This window comes from Somniosus microcephalus, chromosome 12, assembly GCF_052327205.1.
Source record: "Somniosus microcephalus isolate GS21.2 chromosome 12, FLI_Smic_1.0, whole genome shotgun sequence".
Lineage (NCBI taxonomy): Eukaryota > Metazoa > Chordata > Chondrichthyes > Squaliformes > Somniosidae > Somniosus > Somniosus microcephalus.
Genome location: NC_140998.1, coordinates 107,827,823 through 107,846,507, shown reverse-complemented (window position 1 = coordinate 107,846,507; position 18,685 = coordinate 107,827,823). Strand labels below are relative to the sequence as shown.

The 18,685-nt window shown below is 41.6% G+C and overlaps 1 protein-coding gene across 5 annotated transcripts in view; it reads left to right on the top strand.

Annotated features, from left to right (window-relative positions):
- The window catches only part of nubpl (nucleotide binding protein-like), a 31,909-nt gene extending 14,126 nt beyond the window's left edge, over positions 1-17,783 (top strand). For 2 of the 5 annotated variants that reach the window (XM_086003396.1, XM_086003394.1), the window contains exons 7-11: positions 2,644-2,737; positions 5,221-5,306; positions 9,968-10,088; positions 10,273-10,355; positions 12,234-17,783. In XM_086003396.1, coding sequence (XP_085859522.1) covers positions 2,644-2,737; positions 5,221-5,306; positions 9,968-10,088; positions 10,273-10,355; positions 12,234-12,296 — 447 coding nt within the window. In that variant the 3' untranslated portion in view covers positions 12,297-17,783. Of the gene's footprint in view, positions 1-2,643; positions 2,738-5,220; positions 5,307-9,967; positions 10,089-10,272; positions 10,356-11,345; positions 11,424-12,211 lie in introns of those variants that run through there. The other 3 variants (XR_015080280.1, XM_086003395.1, XM_086003397.1) reach the window with 3 other exon arrangements.
- The last annotated feature ends 902 nt before the right edge of the window (positions 17,784-18,685 follow it).

Sequence of the window (18,685 nt, the reverse complement as noted above, 5' to 3'; positions counted from 1 at the left end):
CAGATCATGACGTCATTTCAGTGTGCAACGCCTTTTTGGCGCCCCAGACCGGATATTCGGTGGTGCCCACAACCTTTCCGCCTGGCGCTATTAGTGACAGTTGGATGGAGCGTTCCCAGGCCCTTCTCGGACTCGGGGGGCGCTCTTTAAAGGGGACAGCACTAGTATAAAAGCTGCAGCCATTTGGGCTGGCCATTCTGATCGTTGCTGGAGAGAGTTGCTGACCTGTTGGACAGTAATTTTCTCATTGAGCCTTCGGAGGCACTGGCACTGGCAGCTTGAGGGCCCGGCTCCCGAGCTGGTGATGCAGCATCTGAAAGCAGGGAGGTGGAAGAGTGGCTTTAGCAAAAGGACAGCTTGGCAGCAAGGGATGCCAGATTGCGGCAAGGCTATGACATGGGTCCACAGTGAGAAAGCATGCTGGCGGGGGGAACAAGTGGAAGGAGACAGTTGTAAAAGGTGAGAACCTTACCATCGCTGTCGACAATGGGGTCGGCAGCTGCAGTGGCTACAGGACCACTCGGACGTCCTCCAGGAATCTGGTGGACTCTCTCCTCGAGATCCGTGAGCGTGACCACTTGTGGAGGTCCTCCACCGGTGCGAAGCTGGTCTTTGCAAATCCTCACCAGCTTGGACTGCAGGGGAAAGGAGGGGAAGTTATGTTACATGATGCCCTGAGTGATCATCTCATGCCCCCCATGGTGGAAGAGCCCTTACATGATGCCCTGAGTGATCATCTCATGCCCCCCATAGTGCAAGAGTCCTTACATGACGCCTTGAGTCAAATCTGCATGTGTGTGCCCAGAAAGGGCCATGGGTGCTTGCTGGCAGATGGCCAATGGGGCACAGCCCACCCTGTAGCCATAAAATCAGGTGCAAATGAAGGGATGCAGAAGTTTGCAGAAACAACACTCACCCTCATGACCCGAGTGAGGTTGTTGAATTTCTTTCTGCATAGGACAGGGCTCCTGGTCACCATGCTGCTGGAGTTGACCCTCTGGCATACTTCCCTCCAAGCTCGTCGGTAGTCCTTATGATTCGGCCTCCTGCCATTGTCTGGGTAGAGAACATCTCGCCGGCGCTCCACTGCGGCCACCAATTGCTCCAGAGCCTCATTGGTGAAGCGCTCTGCTCTCTGTCTCACCTTCTCCATCTGGTCCAAGTTTTTAGCGCCAGAGAAGGGCCTGCGCCGATTCTGAGGCCTACAAGGCGCAGAGTGTGGATGCTGAAGCTGACTGACCCACCCCTTTAAGAGCTGGCCGGCACCTGGAAGTCTCGTGGTCATCGGTAATTGAGAGCACCTGTGCTGCACCCGCCCGCTCCGATATTGGGTTGCGCCGGAAGTTTAGCGCCTTAGGAGTCCCGTGTAACGCCTGAATTCACGCCTCAATCACCTTTAGGGGCGATGCAACCCAATATCGCGCCAGGTGGCGATAAGTTGCGTCTGGCTATAAACTTTGCGCTGTGCCAATTCTAACGCCCCAAGCGGGGCTATACCCAATTTCTAGGCCAAAATGTTAGCATGCAGGTACAGCAAGTAATTAGGAAGGCAAATGGAATATTGGCCTTTATTGCAAGGGAGATGGAGTATAAAAGTAGGAAGTCTTGCTATAACTGTACAGGGCATTGGTGAGACCACACCTGGAGTACTGCGTACAGTTTTGGTCTCCCTATTTAAGGAAGGATATACTTGCATTGGAGGCAGTTCAGAGAAGGTTCACTAGGTTGATTCCTGAGTTGAAGGGGTTGTCTTATGAGGAAAGGTTGAGCAGGTTGGGCCTATACTCATTGGAGTTTAGAAGAATGAGAGGTGATCTTATTGAAACATATAAGATTCTGATGGGGCTTGACAGGGTAGATGCAGGAAGGATGTTTCCCCTCGGGGAATCTAGAACTAGGGAGCATAGTTTCAGAATAAGGGGTCGCCCATTTAAAACGGAGATGAGGAGGAATTTCTTCTCTCAGAGGGTCGTGAATCTTTGGAATTCTCTACCCCAGAGAGCTGTGGAGGCTGAGTCATTGAATGTATTCAAGGCGGAGATAGACAGATTTTTGAAAAACAGGGGAATCAAGGGTTATGGGGAGCGGGCAGGAAAGTGGAGTTGAGGCCAAGATGAGATCAGCCATGATCTTATTGAATGGTGGAGCAGGCTCGAGGGGCCAAAGGGCCTACTCCTGCTCCTATTTCTTATGAATATTATATAGTACTATAATTTAGATATGGGGTCCATGATTATTAATCCAGTTGAAAAGGTGCCCTACAACCAAAAAAGTTTGAGAACCAGTATGCTAACCGACCAGGACCTTTCACTGAAGCTTATTTATGCTAATATAATTGTACTGTTTTTTTAAAGGTGCCCAGAAGCTGTTAGCTTTGATGCTTTTGTGGATGTTTATTAATTCTGAGTGCATTTGAATCTCTTTGCTACCAGCTTCTTTGAAGCAGAAATAGTTTTGTGAATATTGCTTACTCTTTTAATTTTAGTTTTGCTTTCAGTATGAATTTTTTTGCTTAGAGTATGGTACTTTTTGCAGAAGTGCTATTGATTGCACGTGCATTTCAAGTATAGGATATTTATTTAGTATATACGTACAAGTGTAAATATTCTCTCCACCTTGCTGTGAATGTTTTCCATTCTGTAGGTTGACTGGGGTCAGCTGGATTACCTTGTGATAGACATGCCTCCTGGCACAGGGGATGTGCAGCTTTCCATCTCTCAAAACATCCCTATTTCAGGTAGGTTTAAGTTGTTTAATATTCTTGTGTAAACCTTCAAATGTTGCATCCAATTAATCTTGCTGGTAAGTTGCCCTCTGGATGTGATCTAATTTTCTCTCTGGGTTTAGCTTTCCTGCACAGCTAATAAAAATCGGAAGCCACAAGATGGCGCACTGACAGAATATTTAACGTATATTGCTTTTGTTTCCCGCAAACCTTTTTGGTTTAGCATAGTGGTTTTTGTAAACAGCGATTAACTTGTACTTTCAATTTAGTATACTGTATTCGCTGCTCACGATGCGGTCTCTACATTGGGGAGACCAAACGCGGATTAGGTGACCGTTTTGCGGAACACCTCCGTTCAGTCCGTAAGCCTAACCCCGAGCTTCCAGTCACCTGTCATTTTAATTCTCCGCCCCACTCCCTCTCTGTTCTCGGCCTCCGACGCTGTTCCAATGAAGTTCAATGTAAGCTCGAGGAACAGCATCACATCTTTTGATTTGCACTTTACAGCTTTCCGGGCTTAACATTGAGCTCAACAATTTCAGATCATAACCACTGCTCCCATTTTTCCAACAGCAGCTGTTGGTAATGATTCTGCTATTCCCATTTACACCTCCTCTAGACCCATCTTTTGTTTCTTTGCTTGTCCCATTAATATCCCCTTTTGCCTTGCACCATCACCCCTTTTGTCTTTTGATCTCTCCTGCCTTCCACCCTCTCACAGACCTTCCCTTTTATTCTTTCCTCCTCTTTCCCTGCCCCTGCACCTGCTTAAAATCTGTTATATCTCTAACTTCTTCCAGTTCTGACGAAAGATCATTGACCTGAAACGGTAACTCTGTTTCTTTCTCTGCTGCCTGTATTTCCAGCATTTTGTGTTTTTATTTAGATTTCCAGCATCTGCAGTATTTTGCTTTTGTAAAGTAAAGTGATATTTGTCTCATAATTTGTAACTTCTAAAATAGCGCTTTGTTTGCTGAACAGTGTCAGCATATGTTTATTATTGGTATTTTAGTGGATTTTCCCTCCTTAAAATAAAAACATATTATAAACATTGCATTGGTGCAGTCAGGTTTTGCTTGCATATCCATTGATCATGCAGGTGGCAGATAAATATGAAATGTTGGCAGTTTATGGTGGAGATCACTCCTGCTCATCAGCTATCTGCACATCTGTCCTCTGAGGAACAATATGTTGTTGAGTTTTCAGTCAAGATTATTATCAATTTATAGATAGAAGTACAGCAGTCGTCGGCAATCTGATTTTTGCAGTACTCCGCGGACCTCAATTTAACGTGCCTTTTTTCTAGATCGATGAGTTGAACACTAAACAAAGTACAGTATAGACAAAGCAGATGAAATACGGTGGACAGTAATTTAGCAACTATTTCCAGGTTTAACTCTGATAATACTATTAACATTGATGTAAACACCAGTACAGTAGTTTTAAGGTGTCAATAAGCGTGTTTGGTCTCGGGCACCAGAAGTTGATCACAGTAAGCTGAAACCTAATTGAGCACAATTTTTATAATTTTTTTTTACATTCATGCTTGGGATATGGATGTCACTAGCAAGGCCAGCATTTATTGACCATCCTAGTATCCCTTGAGAAGGTGGTGGTGAGCCACTTTCTTGAACCGCTGCAGATTGTGTGTACTTATCATTTTGGTTCTTGTGGTGGGGCTAAAGGGTTAGCTCAGCACACTGCTATACTAATATGCTGCAGTGTGGAGTTGTAATGTATGAATTTGCATGTATAATTACTGACTTCTGGTGTCCTGCAGGGAAAAGGTTGAAAGCATTCTTCTCCTTAACCAGGTCATTATAGTTTGATATCTTTTTCTAATTGTACATTAATGTAATATGATCTAGCTACTTTGGCTAAATGAACACAATTATTCTCCTTAATCGGATATCTTTTTAAAAATTGTATTGCAAGTTAAAAATTAAAACCCATTTTATGCCCCATATTAAATGTGGCATTCTCCCATATTCTGTCATTGCAGGGCCAAGAGCGCAGCCATGCAACCCAGTACCATAGATCTGGTAATGTGGCACTGTAACTGGGAATAGGAAAACAGCAAGAGTCAGTGAATTGTCCATCTGGCCTCCATTAAGTGTCACACCTTTATTGGGTTGCCTGAGTTCAGCAACTCCTAATGTGAGGAATTGCCATTGGCATAGCTTTTTGGTGCATGAATCCCCAGGTCTCTGCTTTAAATTTCAGGATTTAATTTGTTTTTATATGAACTATCATACCATTCCTTTTTAAAGTAATGATGTAGTAAATTTAAATATTAAACTTCAACATTTTCAGCTACAGCAATTAATAGCGAGGGGTAATTAGAATAGAAGCACTTCATGGGCTATGATACAAAATGCATGCTTATGACTTCCTCACCCACAGAAAAAGTACATTTTACATTCCTTTTCCAAAATGCTTTTCACATGGCTGCAAAAGCTGACATTCTAATAGGAGTTTACTGTACTTTCCTTTAGGAGCAGTCATTGTTTCTACTCCCCAGGACATTGCTTTGTTGGATGCACAGAGAGCAGCAGAAATGTTTCGAAAAGTTAGTGTTCCTGTAAGTACAATTTCGAGGAATTGTGTCTTGTCTAGGTTAGTGATTTAAAATGAAATGTGGATATGAGTAAATTATTTTATGCTTATGTTACTACACAATGGTATTGATTTCTTGCAGCAATAAGAATGAGAAGAATCCAAAGTTGGCTGGCTGAAGAGTTTGTGGCTTCTCTAGGTTAGGAATAATTTGTTTACACAGAGAGGATAGTTAGAATGGGGAATTCTCTGCTACAAACAGTTGTTAAAGTAGAGAACATAAATTCCTTTAAAAGCGAATCAGATGGCAGTTTAAAAAGCGGAATAGTAAAAGCGTGGAGGAAAAAAAAATGCACAGACTTGATAAAATATACATTTCATTGGATAAAAAAAATTAGGCATACAGATGTCTGGACAGTTAGAAACTTGGTCCAAGTGTCAAACGTACCATTTTATAGAAGTGTTTTCTTTCCTGTGAATTTTCTTCTTGTTCCCTCTCGTCTGAGAGGTGTCAACTTCTTCATGAAGTACAATTCCGTGACTGCTGGGCACCTGCTAGTACTTCGTCCAAGCGACCATTCCCCATTTGTGAGCCGAGACTGAGCATCAGGAGGCAATTCGACAGTGGGGATATTGCAACCCATCTCAATCCTGTACGCACGGACACAGCAGTTGCTTAATAATGATCAACAGTAGGAACTCCGGCTAACTCTTTTATTCACTCTCCCTGCCCGAGGGACACTGAGGCCTTTTGTACCCCTCCCCCCGCCCCCCCAACTGCCTTAGTGGCTCCTGATGAGATCAGTTACCTCAGTTACAAACCTGCAACTTTCTTGGTCTTTAGGGCTGAACTACTCACTGGATCCAGAAAGCTATCATTTTAGAACATTGTGCTTAACCATTTGTCTTGCACTATTAAATTCGATGTGGGAGCACCGTTGAAAGGAAAATTGACTGAAAACTGTTTCAAAAGGCCACTTTTTCTGATTAATCAAAGTCCAGTACTGCAAAGATTAACGTTATATCATAGATACGATCGGGTGCGGTAGGTTTAAAAAAAATTTAAGTCTCCTATTTTAGTGTATAAAATGATACTCCATATTTTCCCAGATATGGCTGGGGGAGAACAAGGCAGTATTGTGGAGTGAGCACCACTTAACAATGTTCAAGTTTTTAGTACCTGCCACACTTTGGGTTATCACATGTATATAAAAAAAAAAAGTTTGCCTCAATCAGACTTTTATGGCCTTAAATATAGCTCCACTTAGCAGCAGAATGATCTTTGTATTAGATAGAACAATCATGTCCTTTTAGTATAGCACATCATTGGACTTGCTCAGTAACGCTATGGGAGATCTGCTACTGCATTTACATATTTAATTTGGTTCAATCATTATTGCAGAATGCAAAAACACAAGAAATTATCTTACTGTTGAGAGAGTATATATTCTGTACTATTTCCTTGCATGCAGCAGAAAAAATAAACTGGCTTTTTAAAATATATATTTTAAAGAAAACATTAGAGTAATGTTATGATGCTCCATTGAGTTCTTGATTTCAGACACTAGCTGCTGGAAAATGTTATGCGAAGGTTAGTTTTCTAAGCTAGAAATCTAACAGTAGATTGGATGGTGAGTGTCCAGTGGTTTGTTCTATAAATTTTGCGATCTGGTAAAGTGCGCTTGCTACTCCACACTGAGATGCAGGTGTGCGGCCAGCAAAGCTATTTGCAAATTGATCTGTTTGAGTAAAATTGTTGCATTAATGTAGGGAAAAATGGAATGACATTTTCTGTTTAAAAATGGTAGAACAGGACTACTGCTGTTTATTATTCAAACAAGTTGTGTTAGGCTGCTTCATTCATATGGTAAACATGCTTTTGGTCCTGATGCATCACACAAGTAAGGTGTACAGAGTTCCCTTGTGTGGTGAGAAAGGCATTGCCATTATTCATCTCCAGTATGATTGCCTTGTGGTTTTGGTGGTGATTGGCCGAATACATGAAACTTTGATTTCAAAAACTTGGCACCTGAATACTGTTGTCTTTATTTATGTGCTTATCAAATTAGGGATGTTGGTGCTGTGGAATGGAACTATTTCCCATTTTAGGCACCCTGCACAAGCATGGAACGCATTCTGGTCAAGTTTAACATGGTTAAATGTATAATAAAATGTCCTTTATGCTGCCACAGCTATGTGCCTCGGTATCAGAACAGCACCCATTACTGCACCAGTGTGACATTTTCACTTTCCTACACCAGCTTTCCAGTGCATTTCTGAACAAGATGGCCAAATAGTTCCACATTAGAGATAATTCTGAGCTGTGTGTTCATGCCCAGAATAGCAGCTTGCATTTATATACAGTAGTGCATTTAACTTTTATTTTTTTTAAAGCGTTTCAGGGTGGAAATAGGTAGGGAAATGGATGCCAAGCTGTGAGGGAGAGATTGGGAAATCTGACCAAAAGCCTAGTTGAAAAACTGAATTTTGAGTGTTTTTAAAGGTGGAGAGGAAAATGAGATTGCGAGGCATTTGGAGGAGTTCCAGAGTTTAGAGCCAAGAGAACGCGAGGCTCTTAACACTGGTGGTTGGGAATGGGAGTCAGTCAGGATGAAAAGGGACAGGAAGGGATGCAAGGCTGGAGGGAGTTGCTGAGAGAGGGCGGAGTAAGGCAATGGAAGGATTTGAGGTTGAGAATTTTAAATTTGTGTTTGGCGACGAGGAACAAAGTATGTTAGGATACAGGCTGCTGAATTTTAGACAAGCTCTAGCTTGGGAGGACGGCAAGGAGGACTTGGAATAATGAAGTCGAGAGTAGGGGAGATTTTTCAGAGTTGGAAGTAAGTGGTCTTAGGCATGATGTTGGATTTGAAGCTCTGTTCTCAGTTGAACAGGATGCCAGGGTTTCGTAGTCTGGTTCACCTAAGAGGCTAGCTGGCAAGGGGGAATGGAGTCACTGAAAAAGGAGTAGACTTCACGGGGGCCGCTAACCATGGTTTTGGTCTTCAGTTGAAGGAAGTTGTGACAAATTTAACTTTATGAAAGAGAGAGCTTGTCTGATGGCAGTGGCCATGGGATCAGGAAGGATAATGGAGAAATCAAAGTTGGATACCATTAATGTATATGTGGAAGCTGACCCTGTGCCTGTGGATAATGTTACCAAGAAAGTAGCATGTAGTTGAGGAAGAGGCGGGCGCCACAGTTAGATCCTTGAGGGGACTCTGGAGGTAGTGATGAGGTGTGGCATTAAGATTTGGACAGGTAGGAGTAAATCCTTTCAAGGGCATTCTCATGACCTCAAAAAGAGGAGGAAGGTTGATGGAGGATGATGGGTATGGTTGGCTCTTTCTTTAATGCTGCGGCAGTGGGGTGGGGTTTGAGGAGCTTAAAGGATGGAAGGATGGATAATGTACCATGGTCGCAATCACCATCACTGAGAATGCAATTTGTGATTTTGGCTAGGACTCACAGTGCTGTGACCAGGGCAGAAGCTCGACTACAGGGATTTTAATTGGAATTTTGACAGAAATGGGCGTGGAGCTGGGAGGCAGCAATACTTTGACACAGAAAGGGGAAGTTAGTGGTCGGGCACCAGTTGGAGAGCGTGGATGGATCAAGAGTGAGCTTTTTGTGGGGCGGGTGGAGAGATGGTGATTTTCAAAGAGAGGGAGAGAGAGAAAGCCTGAGGAAAGAAGCATTAACAAAGTTTGTTAGAATGGGGGCCAGAAGAGGGAGTTGGGTGGGTAGGGAGCCAAAAAAGTGAGTTGTGAGTCTCATGAAAGATAAATGGAATGAAGTGAGGAGAAGCTGCAGAGTATCTGAAGATCAAGGCTGGCGTGGGTGAGGCACTGGAGGAAGGCCAGCAGAGGAATTGGTGGCAGCGGCTGCATAGATAGTCTCAGTCTTGGAGACCAATAAATCCATGAGCTCTTTGCACTTGAAATTGGAGGTACGGGTAGAGTTGGCAGGCAGAGGATTGAGACGATGCAAACTGAGCACGGGTTGGGATTGAGACCACCCAATATTATTTAACACAGGACCCTAACCTCCAACAGAGGAAGGGTTCATCTCATCAGTCTGGGCTGAATTTGAACACCCAACAATTATTATGTATGATAGAGACTGGTTGCACCTGATATTAAGTAATCTGCCTTTAGAGCCAGGCTATAAGGAATTTGTTTTTTGAAAATCTGGTTACAGTAACTCAGATTTTTAAATTAATTTTTTTTACAGCATTTGCTGTATGTGGTAATATTCAGTTGCTCATAATGAGCAGAAACTGCTCTCCAGAGAAGGATACTAAGCTGGAAAGTCGTGATAACGTTTTAATTAATTCCGAGTGGAATTGAAAACTGCAATAGATCCATATAAAAGCAAAAAGCCTGCATTAACTATAAATAGAAATTTACTGTAATCTGAGTCGTCAGTTATGTATCAACAGTGAACATGCTGATGTATAAACAAGTACTCCACAATCAGAATAATCATTAATCGAAGTGTAAGCTTGGTTGCAAATCAACAGTTTGTTTAGTAGCTGTCTTTTTCTAGTGTCAAAATTCCTTTGATAAATGTGTAGAGATTGACAACTGTGCTTCAAACAGTTATCTTGTCTTTTTGTGCTTGAATTACATTTTTTCTTAATGTATTTCTACATCTTCTATACTTAGCAGCTCTTTCTTTTGACAGGTTCTCGGTATTGTTCAAAACATGAGTGTCTTCCAGTGTCCCAAGTGCAAACATGAGACTCACATCTTTGGGGCTGATGGAGCAAAAGTGCTGGCAACAAAACTTGGGCTAGATGTCCTAGGTACAGATCAAAATGAGAGATCTTTAATATTCAGTTGTTTGAGCTATGATGTGTGCTCAAAAATAATTGACTGTTTTGTATTTGATTGTTACAACCATACAATGTAACCTTATTATCTGCAGATTTATCTTTGTAGTCAAGCTGTATCAAAACTGGAAGAACAGTTCTGATTTATCTTTTATAGGTGATATCCCATTACATATAAATATAAGGGAAACGTCAGATAAAGGTCAACCAATTGTTGTATCTCATCCAGACAGTCCAGAGGTATGTTGCGTTTTGGTTTTTGACAAATGGCGGAACAGTTTTATTTATGTAACACCGTGCTTGGAATAGACACGTTGGCCTAGAACCTGCGTCCTGATGGTGGCGAACTGGCTGTGTTCGCTGCCATTTCGCCTTTGAAACTGACCGCAACTTCAGGCTTTAGCGCACGCACAGCCTAACGTGGAAATCCTGAAGTTGTGGTGAGTCATTCACTGCTCCGACACTGGCTGCTTAGACAACTTGTTGACGTCATAGCAGCTCGCGTTAGGGATTCCTCATTAACTTGCGTTGCTTTCAATTACTCATTGGAAAAGCCAAACTTTTCGCCACCGAGATTGTGAGATCTTTGTGGGAAGCTTACTTCGAGGCCAGCGGCGAACACCTTTGCTTGGCCTCTGACCGCAAATTACGGGCCATTGTCTTTTGGTGCTTGAATTACATTTTTTCTTAAAATGTTGTTTGTTTTAAAAACATGTTTTATTGCCATTTGGTGATGAAACCAAATTGGATTTAGAAAATGTGTGTATTTCTGGTGATGACAAAATTGCGCTGATCCTATGGTTAAATGATCCCCTGCTACTCATTGTCCAAGCCTTTTATATAGTCAGGTCAGTAAGTTCCAAAAGCAATTGATGTCTTTGAAACAGTATTTCACCAAGGAGTCAATACCTTCAGGGCAGAAGGGATGAAAATTAGTTCCAAAAATTGTTAAATATGATAGTGCACTGCCAAAGGATAGAGAAAGTTGAATGCAGTATTCATCCAGTGGCCAAGTAATGCAAAATAAGTGGTCGTGAGTGTATAATGACAACACTGTCTATTGGATAAGGAGTTTATCCAGCAGCTGCCTGGCAAATTTCTGTTTACTACAAAGATATAAATGGAAATGAAAAACTTCTTTTTTTTAAAAATGATCTAAAGCTAGAAGCATCAGAAGAAGTGCTTTGAAACCCGTGAGGTAAAAGCCTTTGTGACTTTTTTACATCCCAGCAGATTTGGTCTCGCTTTATCTCCAAGCTGTATCTTTTTCAGTGTTCTATCTTAACAGAATAATGCAGTTTTTTAAGTAACTTAAAATAACTTTCACCTGACCACAAACACCTAGATCATTGATATCTCGGGTGTTGAGTGTGGGACTGTATTTAGGTTAGATATGTCTTAAGGATGCGATTATAATCCTGTTTATCTATCAGAATGTATGCTCCTGAGTTTGTGGTGACAGGATTATAATCGCATCGTTAAGACATATCCAACCTAAATACAGTCCCACGCTCAACACCCGAGATATCAGGTGTTTGTGGTCAGGTGAAAATTACGTACTTTAAGTTACTTAATAAACTGCATTATTACGTTAAGATAAAACAATGATTTGCCTATATCATTTTCATTCCTCTTTGCAGAAATACCTAGAATTCAAAATTATAGCTCGTCAATTGCAGAAACAAAGGTAGAGACTGAGTTTACTGTGGGGAATTGCAGGTGCAAATCTCATTTTACTCCCTTGTTACAGCAATGCAACATATTTGTCTTTTTCAGCATTTCCTGCCTTGCTATCTTTCTAACTGATGACTGACAAACAGTTAGTCTTAGGAATGTTTCCTCTATGGCAGAAGTGCTTATCTGCAGCTTGTGCCCCAATAATCCTGTTTAGCCAAGAACTACCATTTAGTTAGCAACTACTCTGCCCGAGAACTACTATCATTGATGTGTTCACTTACCCAGAGATGTGTTGTGAATTGGAAGTATGTCATCAGCTGTATATGATATAAAACTTGTATTTTATTTTTGCCTTTTAAAAAGGTATGTGCATCAGCACTGAACATCTCCTAACTAGATCAGTTAAATTATCCTGGTAGCTTTTCTGTTTGTGTGTTACAGGCCAACGCCTACCTGAGACTTGCTGCTGAGGTAGTGAAAAGACTGCCAACACCTCTTGGGTGAGCAGTGGGACGTTCCAGTCTACGGCATCCAGATCAGTTTGCAATTTTTTTGTCTCATCTAGACAGGTTAAAGACCTGTTGTGAAGACAGCTGCTGGACCAGATTTGAGCAAATCATTTATAGGTGGAACATATGATGGCTGCAGAAATGTAGTGACATTATGATAGTCATACACAGAAATAACTGATTTATATCCAACATTGAGAAGATTACCTGCTGTTTGTGATGTGAAGTGAGAAGTATTTACTGACTAAAGTTAAACTTGTACATTGTGTTATATTGATAACTAAAAGGCATCCCAATATACTGAGGGTGCAATTTTGCAGTGATTGAATGCAAATAATTGCTATAAATTTGCAATAATTTGTTTTCAGTTATCCATAGTTGATAAAAGAAGGGATGACAGAAATCTGTTCGACCTACTAAACCTTGCCTTTTTATTGCTCCACTCAGCCTAACATCCAACTGTATTTTAATGCCCTTAATATCTTTGACGCTACAAACCTTATCAGATATTTCCAAATGTTTATCACTGAAAACTTGAAATACAAGTTTTAAATTTACTTCTCACTGTTACAATTTATGGTCTTTTCTTTCCTGACTTGCTTTCTGGGTTCACCTTATTTATGCCATTGAATAATTGATATACTTTTGAGGTTTCCCCTTAATCTTTTTTCTAGTTTGTAGTGCTTAAGATTACTATGTAGCTTATTCCCTTTGCAATGTGTATCAATTTTGGTTGCTTTTCTCTGCACCTTTTTTCCAATGTATGTATGTCTCAGAGTGTTCTGGGAGTCATTTGCACTGATGGCTGCTATTGGCTCAAGGCAATACCCAAAACACCAATAAAACAGTGTATTTAAGTTTAAAAATAAAACTTTCAATTCTAGCCACACCTTGTGCCAGGGAGCTGTCATGTCTATCATCTTAAATTTCAAGTCACAACCATCAGTTTTTGGACTTTAGAAGAAGCACTCTGCTGAATTTGTACACATTCCCAGAAATGAGTGGTCAGTGTTTACTGTTGTACGGTCTCAGTAATTTTACTTTGAATTTGTATTCATTTCAGTGGGTTTGATGTCTTTGTTTTAGAATATTGGGTAGAAGTTATTAAATGTGTGAATACTTTTATTCCATACAAGCTGCATAAAATAATTTCTATTAAAATGAAGCTGAATCTACAATGTTTTTAAATCCTGAGGATGCTTTGTTTTGGAGGTGGGAGCGGGCGAGGGGGAAGTAACATCGCAGGTCAGTTGCAACAGACTAAAGAATAAGCCCAAGGCAATTCTTGGTAATTTCTTCATTACATCGGCAAAGTTATAATTTTGTTTTCGTTCAGCAGTATGATTGCTCGAAATCGAATTATGCCATATCTAATTACATCTTTTGTTGCTTTACACTTTTTTATTCCAGTAAATTCACCTGGTTTAGGAAGATGATTTTGGTGCTAGTAATTGATGCTATAGGCACTGCACTTGTTCAACAATACTTTCTATTTGTCAATTGGTAGCTCTTTTTATCTTAGTTGTAATGTTGTGGGTTCAGGTCCCACTCCAGAACTTAGGCATATAATCAAGGCTGACACTTCTTCTTTCTTCTTCTTCTTAGGCAGTCCCTCGGAACCGAGGATGACTTGCTTCCACATTAAAAATGAGTTCGCAGGTGACTGATGAGTCCAATGCGGGACCTACAGCCTCTGTCACAAGTGGGGCAGACGGTGGTTGAAGAGGCGAGTGGGTGGGGTGCTTGGGTTGACTTGCGCTGCTTGCGCTTGGGTTCCGCTTGCTCCCGGCGAAGAGACTCGAGGTGTTTGGCGCCTTCCTGGATGCTTCTCCTCCACTTTCTGCGGTCTTGGGCCAGGGATTCCCAGATGTCGGTGAGGATGTTACACTTTTTCAAGGAGGCTTTGAGGGTGTCCTTGAAGCATTTCCTCTGCCCACCTGGGGCTCTCTTGCCGTGCTGGAGCTCCGAGTAGAGCACTTGTTTTGAGAGCCTCGTATTGGGCGTGCGGACAATGTGACCCGTCCATCGGAGCTGATCGAGCATGGTCAAAGCTTCGATGCTGGGGAGTTGGCCTGAGCAAGAACACTGACGTTGGTGCGCCTATCCTGCCAATGGATTTGCAGGATCTTGCGGAGGCAGCGTTGGTGGTACCTCCAATGCTTTGAGGTGCCTGCTGTACATGGTCCATGTTTCTGAGGCATACAGCAGGGCGGGTATCACTGCTGCTCTAGACCAGGAGCTTAGTGCTGGGTTTGAGGTCCTGGTCTTCAAACACTCTCTTCCTCAGGCGACTGAAGGCTGCACTGGCACACTGAAGGAGGTGTTGGACTTCGTCGTCGACGTCTGCCCTTGTTGACAGTAGGCTCCCGAGGTATGGAAAGTGGTCAACGTTGTCCAAGGCCTTGTCGTGGATTTTGATAATCGGGGGGCAGTACTGTGTGGTGGACACTTCAGTGCACTGCTGAAGGAGTGCTGACACTTCAGTGCACTGCTGAAGGAGTGCTACATTGCTGGAGATTATCTTTCAAATGAGAAGTTAAACTGAAGCCCTTTCTGCCTGTTCAGGTGAAGATAAAAGATCCCACAGTAGTATTTGAAGAGGAGCAGTGAGTTTTCAGTGTTCTGGCCACCATTCCTCCTTTAACCAATACCATGAAAAACATAACTGGCCATTCATCTCATTTGCTGTTTGTAGGACCTAGCTGTGTGTAAATTGGCTGCCATGTTTGCCTAAATAACAGTGTCTGCACTTCAAAAGTAATTCATTGGCTACAAAATACTTTGGGGTGGCCTGAGGATGTGAAAAATATATAAATGCAAGTTCATTCTTTATACTGGAGTTAACTCTATACCTGGAGTGTCTTGTCACATTCCCTTTTTTGGATATAGAGTGTGGTGTTAATTTTAATTAGGATTGCCCTAGAGTAGAATATTAATCTCAAACTCCTCCTCTGTTACAAACTGCCTCTTCCAACTTTCCTTCATCCTTGCTGCTCCATCCTCATCCGACACCTGATTTGATTGTCTTAGGGTTGTCTTTATCTCAAAAATGAGGCTTTTTGCTGAGCTGCCTCTGCCTCAAATATCTCCCCTACTGCTCCCAGTCCAGTCCCCATTCATAAACACTCTGCAGTTTTTACTTGGAATTCGGCAGTCCCGGAATTCAGCAGACTTATTTCCTCAATAAAACTCTCCACCTACTACTACCCCCTCCAAATCCAGATCCTCAACACTAAATCACTACTGCTCAGTCCAGTGCTTTCAGATATCTTTAGGCATCATCCTGTACTTTATAAACTGTTGTCATGGACGCCCTTAAAGCCTTTCCTTGATTCCTCTCGAACTGTTACTGATCTCCCATCTCCTTTTTATCTGCAAGGCCCTTGAATATGTTATCCATCCTTGTTTTCTGGGCCTCCTTGCAGCTTTTGATACAGTTGACAATTCTGCCATAATAAGCAAGACACTCTCTTGTTCCAACACAGTTCATCTCCAATGGTTTCTCTTTTTCATTCTGTGTCCCATATTGTATTCTGTAGCACTTTTCTATTCCTTATCTCGATGCCACTCCTCAGCACCGTAATCTGCAAATACGAGTCTATATGTAATCTGATGATGCTTAAACTAATTTCTCCACTTTCACTCTTTTGATTTCAAAGGGTCATAGTACTGCCTGACAAAAATCCTGCATGAGCTAGAACTAACAAGATTAACATGAGAAGCTATAAAGCCATTCTGTACAGCTTCTACCAGAAACTTTGTGTTTCAAATGCTTATTCCATTACTGTCCCAGGCTGCTAACTCTTGACTAAATTTACATGCACGCACCTGTCCTGAGCTAAGCTTCAAACCCCATATCTGGTTCATCACCAACACCTCCAACCACACCACTACTTTATCCCTGTGAATGGTAACTGCCTCATCACCTCAAGGCATGACTTCTCCAAAGCACTTCTGGTATACTTTCCTATGCAAATTCCAACTCGTCCAGGGGTCTGCTATCTTGTCACGTACATCCATCATCTCTTCCCTCCCGTTAATGTATCGTCTTCAAAATCCCCATCCTCATCTTCTTCAAATCCTTCCAAGATCCTGCATCACCTACCTCGGCAAAACCTCTCTAGTCTTATGTCTATTCATGCAGCTTCCACTCTTCTGAAGCTGGACTATTGTGTGTTTCCACCCTTTTTTTTTAGCTCTAGCAAAATAAAAGCAAGTACAAATGAGCATGCCATTTGACCCATCTAGTTCATCCTTCCATAGAAACAACATTTCTTCTGCCCATCACCATGCCCCCACCATCAGTGTGTAGCAGTGTGTTAGAGGTTTGCCAATTAATCAGTTATGTGAAAAAAGTATTTCCTAACATCGGTCCTGAACTTGCCTTTTACCCATTTGTACCTGTGCCCCCTTGTCCTGCAACTGTGGTTTAACTTGGACTTGTGCTTTGGATTGATCTTTTCTATTGTATTCCACTTAGTATTTTACCCATACAATATCTCCCCTCTCGTCTGTCTCTCCTTTCCAGGCTGGAGAGCCCATATTTTTCTAACATTACCTCATTGGAACAGCCACATGGCCCTTTGCACGCACCCAGGACTTGGACGTTCCCATTGTACCCCGATGACCAGAACTGGAATGCTTTTCATAGCAAACCTTCAGCTCACCACCTGGAATCTCTGGAGCACAAATGCAGTTAGTTCAAGGGAGCTAACTTTGCAGTAACAAGCATTATTATACAGCCATGGGAAAGTGTAAGAATGGCCTGAGACTATGTTTTCTCTGTTGTATTTAGGAGTGTGTGCCAATTTGTTTAACATTGGGCCAGGTGAACTGGCTTTATGTCATTCATTAAGTATGTCCCTCATAAATTATATACTTTCCTCTTCCTCCACCAGTGTGGGCACCTGTATGTGCCAGGACTCATTAAAGGGTGGTGAATAGTTGGGGGGGGGGGGGGGGGCGGGCGGGGTGGCGGTGGATGATACATTTTTTGTATATGAGAAAACTGAATTTCAAATCAGAATGGACATTTAACAAATGAAGTACTGGTCAAATTTCTTTTTAAAACATTTTCTTTGTTCCTTTCTGACTCCAATCTCTTGCATCCATGGAAACAAAGTTCTGTAACTTTGGGTTTGGCAAAGGAGGGATGAGAAACCATGTCGAGGATTTTATTTTTAAAAGTGAGAAATCAATAAAATGTGTATAATCGATACTTCTTGATCATGATTGTCATGAAATGCTGATCAGTGACCATTGTACCAGGATTTATCTCACTCCTGTACTATATGAATAATGTAGATATTTGTAAGTGGTATTGTAGAACTATGTGTACAATAACAAAAGGTAATGCAAAATATAACAATTGAATGGAGCGTTTTAACAAGTTGCTGAAAGTGTAGCAAAAAATTGCTTCCGATTTGACATTTTAAAATTGTGGATGTTTTGACCACTTCAATAAAATTTTATATTTTTGTCAGTTTGCTTTTATTTTTATTATGTCATAAATGCCTTCCCTGGTTCAGTGGCATCAGGGACTTCCTCAGGCTGTCTGAATCTCTTAGTTTTAAGGGAGTTGACTTTTACTGCCATCTATCTACTTACCTGATAGTATAATCCAGGATGTAAAATATAGCACCCCCTTATGATCCAGACTGGATATTTGGATCTTTCGCACATGTATTTCTTCAATCCCTGATGGTGGCCCAAGTTAACACTAGATGAGGTGAAGTTTGATTTGAATCATGCGCTGCTTTCTTTCACAGTAAGACGCAACGTACAAAGCAACAGCTATGATCAGAGTCACTTAGTTCAATAGGTACCAATTGTATTTGCACAATACAAAATGGGAACCTGCAATGCTATCACACTTTGATCTGGATCATATTGATTTAAACTGAATAACTTCTGCCCAGCACAGAATACCTCTCCCATCTCCTTTCTTTTTGTAAAACCCTGTGGCAGGATTTTACTGCCTTTTGTAGCATCTTATTTCCCAAAAGCCAGACTGCCTTTTTTGGCGATCTGTTCTTAAAAGCCTCTTGTTCTATGTTAAAATGCCTGTCCCTTTCACATACCAACCAAGATCACAAGGTTTCCCAACATGGTGATGAGAGTTGTCTTTCTGAACACCCAGACAATCTATATCTCTGTTCATCCACTTAGCTTCAAGAACCGGTCCAGCCACTTTATATATAAAAACTTGTGAATACACACTGCTATTAAAAACCCAGCATTAAAGGTAACACTTCTCCCAACTTCTTTCTGTGCAAAAATTTAGAAACATGACATATTTTGCTTTTATTTGCTTTTTTTAATCTTTACGTATGAAAAACACCATTGCAGTCAGTGACTCTATGATGTCAGCATGCACTGTGAGGA